The sequence below is a fragment of the Hipposideros armiger genome, unplaced genomic scaffold (genome assembly GCF_001890085.2).
Source record: "Hipposideros armiger isolate ML-2016 unplaced genomic scaffold, ASM189008v1 scaffold_547, whole genome shotgun sequence".
NCBI lineage: Eukaryota > Metazoa > Chordata > Mammalia > Chiroptera > Hipposideridae > Hipposideros > Hipposideros armiger.
In genome coordinates this window covers 328159-332016 of record NW_017731897.1, presented here as the reverse complement: position 1 = coordinate 332016, position 3858 = coordinate 328159, and the positions used below count along the sequence as shown (strand labels likewise).

At 36.4% G+C, this 3858-nt stretch overlaps 1 protein-coding gene across 1 annotated transcript in view; it reads right to left on the bottom strand.

Moving 5' to 3' along the window:
• Positions 1-265: 265 nt before the first annotated feature.
• LOC109396829 (proteasome subunit alpha type-2-like) overlaps positions 266-3858 on the bottom strand; it is an 18392-nt gene continuing 14799 nt past the window's right edge. Inside the window, exon 6 of the mRNA XM_019668982.1 lies at positions 266-372. Coding sequence (XP_019524527.1) covers positions 295-372 — 78 coding nt within the window. The 3' untranslated portion in view covers positions 266-294. The remainder of the gene's footprint in view (positions 373-3858) is intronic.

The window sequence follows — 3858 nt, the reverse complement described above, 5'->3', positions numbered from 1 at the left end:
TAAGAAATTTCCTCCCAAATGTTTTCTCCAAGTACAATTGTTTGTTTGTTTTGCTAGGAAAAATGAAGTAAAAAATAAACACAGGAAACAACCATAAGAATGTAGAAAGAGAAGTTCTTAAGAAATAAACAATATTACCACTTGGTATACTGAAGGCTAGGGAGCCAGGGTAGAGTTTTTTATTTGTAATGAGGCTCGAATATAAAGTAATACAACATATTTGTTTGGACTCATGATATTAAAGAGCTGAAAACCATTAAGTAAAGTTTGCTAACAAATCTAGTTATGGTGAGCCTACCTTTTCTCAAGGAAAGTTTTCCCATTCACATAGTTCTTTCCCATTGCTGTGGCTTTCCAGGCAAAGTATGCTCCCTAATCAAGAAGGAAATAGGAAAAATTGTATTTTAAACCACTAATCTAATTATACTGCCCTGCCATTTATTTTTTAGCTCTATAATCTGTCTCTAACTTCTAAGTCACAAAATAAGGTTATTTTTTAAAAAGATTAGAGGAATAAATAACAAAAAGGCATGAAGAAACTTTTGGAAGTATGGAGAAGTTCAGTATCTTGATTGTGGTGATGGTTTTCTTGGGTATTTACATACATCAAAACTCATCAAATTGTACACTTTAAATATGTGCAATTTATTGTACACGATTTATGTAAAAATACCAGTTAAAGGAAACTGAGGTTAATTTAAAGCAAATAATTAAGAGTAACATTTTAGGGCAGGCCGAGTGGCGTGTTGGTTAGGAGTTGGCTTGGGACGCCAGCTCTGAGCAGCAGGGCCCCGGTTCGGATCCCACATGATAGCCAGTGACGCTGCGCCCTTTACAGCTAAGATGGTGAACAACAGCTCGACCTGGAGCTGGGCTGCCATGAGTCGCTGGCAACGGCGTAGGATGCAGTGGGGCTGGCTGGCAGCTGGCGTGAGCTTTCATGAGCTGCCTGTGAGAGGCTGTCCAATGGCCGATGAGCGACTGCCTCACCCGGGGAAGAGCGCAATGATAATACCAACATGGGCGAGTAAAGCCATGATCTCCACAACTAAACTGAAGAACAAAAGGACAGCAACTTGTCTGTTCCCCTTCCCCAATTCCCCAACAAAATCTTTAATAAAAAGAGTAACATTTTAGTTACTAGGATTGAAGAACTCTAAAAAACTATATGTTATCTAAATAATGGTGCTCAATTCTTCATCATTGGTGAATAAATTAAAAAGTGATCACTATGCATTAAAAATATTAAAAGGTTTTGCTATTTTGTAATCTAATGTTAAATGAAAGCAGCAGTTATAAGTCAAGACCTCCTCTGAAAATACACATACTCATGCATGCACGCACACAAAAACAAACATTTTAAAAGAAACAACTGTCTTTTAGATATAATGGAGTAAAAAAGGGCAAAAGATGAAATCTGGATTCTAGTGATGGTGACTTTTACTACCCACTGGAAAGGAAGGGAAGAGAGTTAGTTGGTCATCTAGCTTCAGAAACTCAGAGATGTGGTCAATTTCCCAAAATATTTAATTTTTCCAATTTGAGTAACAAACTAAAATATTTTTTTTTGTCTGTTCAGATTACAGGGTTAGCTCATAAGATCTGAACTGAGTGAACCTGCAATTATCTAATAACCCATAAAATACAAAAGATCAGTTCCTCATCATGATTTTCTTCTTCNTAATCGTAGCGTACTTACACAGCCATAACTTTTTAAACACTGATTTAATTAAATTGAGGCAGAGAGAGGCTGTGAGGGTGGCATTGAGTTCAAAATTCTCATCTTGCAGACTGGTCTATATAGTGGCTAAATTCAGGATCCTGGAAATACCCATATAAGCCCACTATTTTGAAGTGTGGAGAGTACCTATTGGAATACCTATAAAAATTAAAAGTGATGAAACTCAGGGACATGGCCTTTGATGAAGTGCTAAAGTTAGCTGACTTTTAAAATATGTTCATGCTTAGGAAGCTATCATGTACCTGGCGGTAGGTACTGCTCCTTCTTTAATAAGGTCCTTGAGAGTTAAGAATCTGAATTGAAGCAACCGTGTAAGGCTATAACATTAATACAGGAACAGTGGACTGGGTTTCAGGAAACTAGAATTCTAAACCAAGGTAGCTACCAACTCTTCTAAGTTCTTGGGCAATTCACTAAATATCCTAAGTTTTTGTTTCTTTACCAGGACTCAGAGAGCTTGCCTCCAATGGCAAGGAGACACCTGATAAAGAGGTTAGGTTAAGGACTAAGATTTGGTGATTCTGGTCCATGAACATAATTGAGCAATAAAAACTCCATTTGATCACCCTTATCACCTAATCAACACCCAAACAGCACTCGATAATTGTAAAGATCAACAGTAGTCTTCTTCCTTATGCTCCCTTTCCTTGTGAATTTTAAACATTCCCATGTTTCACTGCTAATAATTGTTTTGTAAACTTAAATTCATGGTTCAGTGAGGAACTGAAAAAGAGAAAGTAGAGGCAAATTTTCTAAGATACAAATTGAACCAAAAATAGAGGGGCTATGAACATTAGAAGCATTATGATACTTAAGACTAAAAGAAGCTAGAATCTACAGGCTATTATATTAATGACTAGTTTTGGAACATTTAGGGATGCACAGAATGGGTTGCTAGACCAAAGAACTAAAACACAAAGGAAGGGCTTATTTTCAAGGTCAATGAAAAGAATAAACTGAGAACAGAAGTGTTGTAATCAGCTTCAGTTGAACTGAGCTTCCACATTTAATGGAACAAGAGGCAGAGAATCGACTCTCAACACCAATCTGCTTCAGATAATTTTTCATCCCTTTGTTCTGTTAAGCATTCAGTAAGAAACTCCACAAGCTTTCCTTTCATCCTAAATATAAGTGCCTTTACTTTTCCCTTGACTTGTAGAATTTTGGCATTCCTGTTCTTTTACTATTGGACATTAGAGAGCAAATTCAACGGCAGCTAGAACTTAAAGAGTTATTTAACCATTAACCTAGCCATTTAACCATTAACCTAGCCAGGCCTTTGATAACTTGCATTATCAAATTTAGTCCTTAGACAACCCGGAGATAATTAAAACTTGCATTATCAAATTTAGTCCTTAGACAACCCGGAGATAATTAAGTGCAGTGACTTAGCCAGTTAGTGGGAGAGATGAGACTTAACTCTAAAAGCCATTCCTTTTGACCACCTTCTTTTTCTAGTGTGCTGGATTCACAATATACTAAGAGCTCATAAGGAGAGATTACTAGATGAGGTCTTCAAGACAAACATCTAGAAGTTGGCATCTCTGCAATAATGCCTCTGCCATCTATAATGATAGGTGTGTTCTAGTGATGGTGGGTAGAGCTGGGAATCCTGACAAAAATGCTGAAAGATAAGGCTCTTTTCCCCTAACCTCGGCTAAACTTTAATCAAAATATTTTGAGATGCATTTAAATCATGGAAATGTGTACTATCTCTTTGTTGGTAAGAATAATGATTCATACACCCTCCCTATGTTCTGCGAGCCAGACTAATGACATGATTTCTCTTATCCTAAGATGCCTTAAAGAAAAAAAGAAAACTACACTATGCCTTTACATACAATGAAAACAGAGTTCAGATACTCTATTTTTGCTTGCTTGTTGGACTTTAATTTGCAGTGAAGGTTCTGATTACTCTGAGATTACACGAATGAGGGAGTTTTAAACCATAGTTTTGACACTTAAGTATTAGTATTTTATTTCTAGCACTCATGTTATTCCTTGAGTTAAAAAGGTCTAGCAAAATCTAGGGAGCTTGTTTTAAATACATTTACCTACTTGTGATGGAGAAACCAATAAAAAACAACACACCATTTTTTATTTACTTACATTATGTA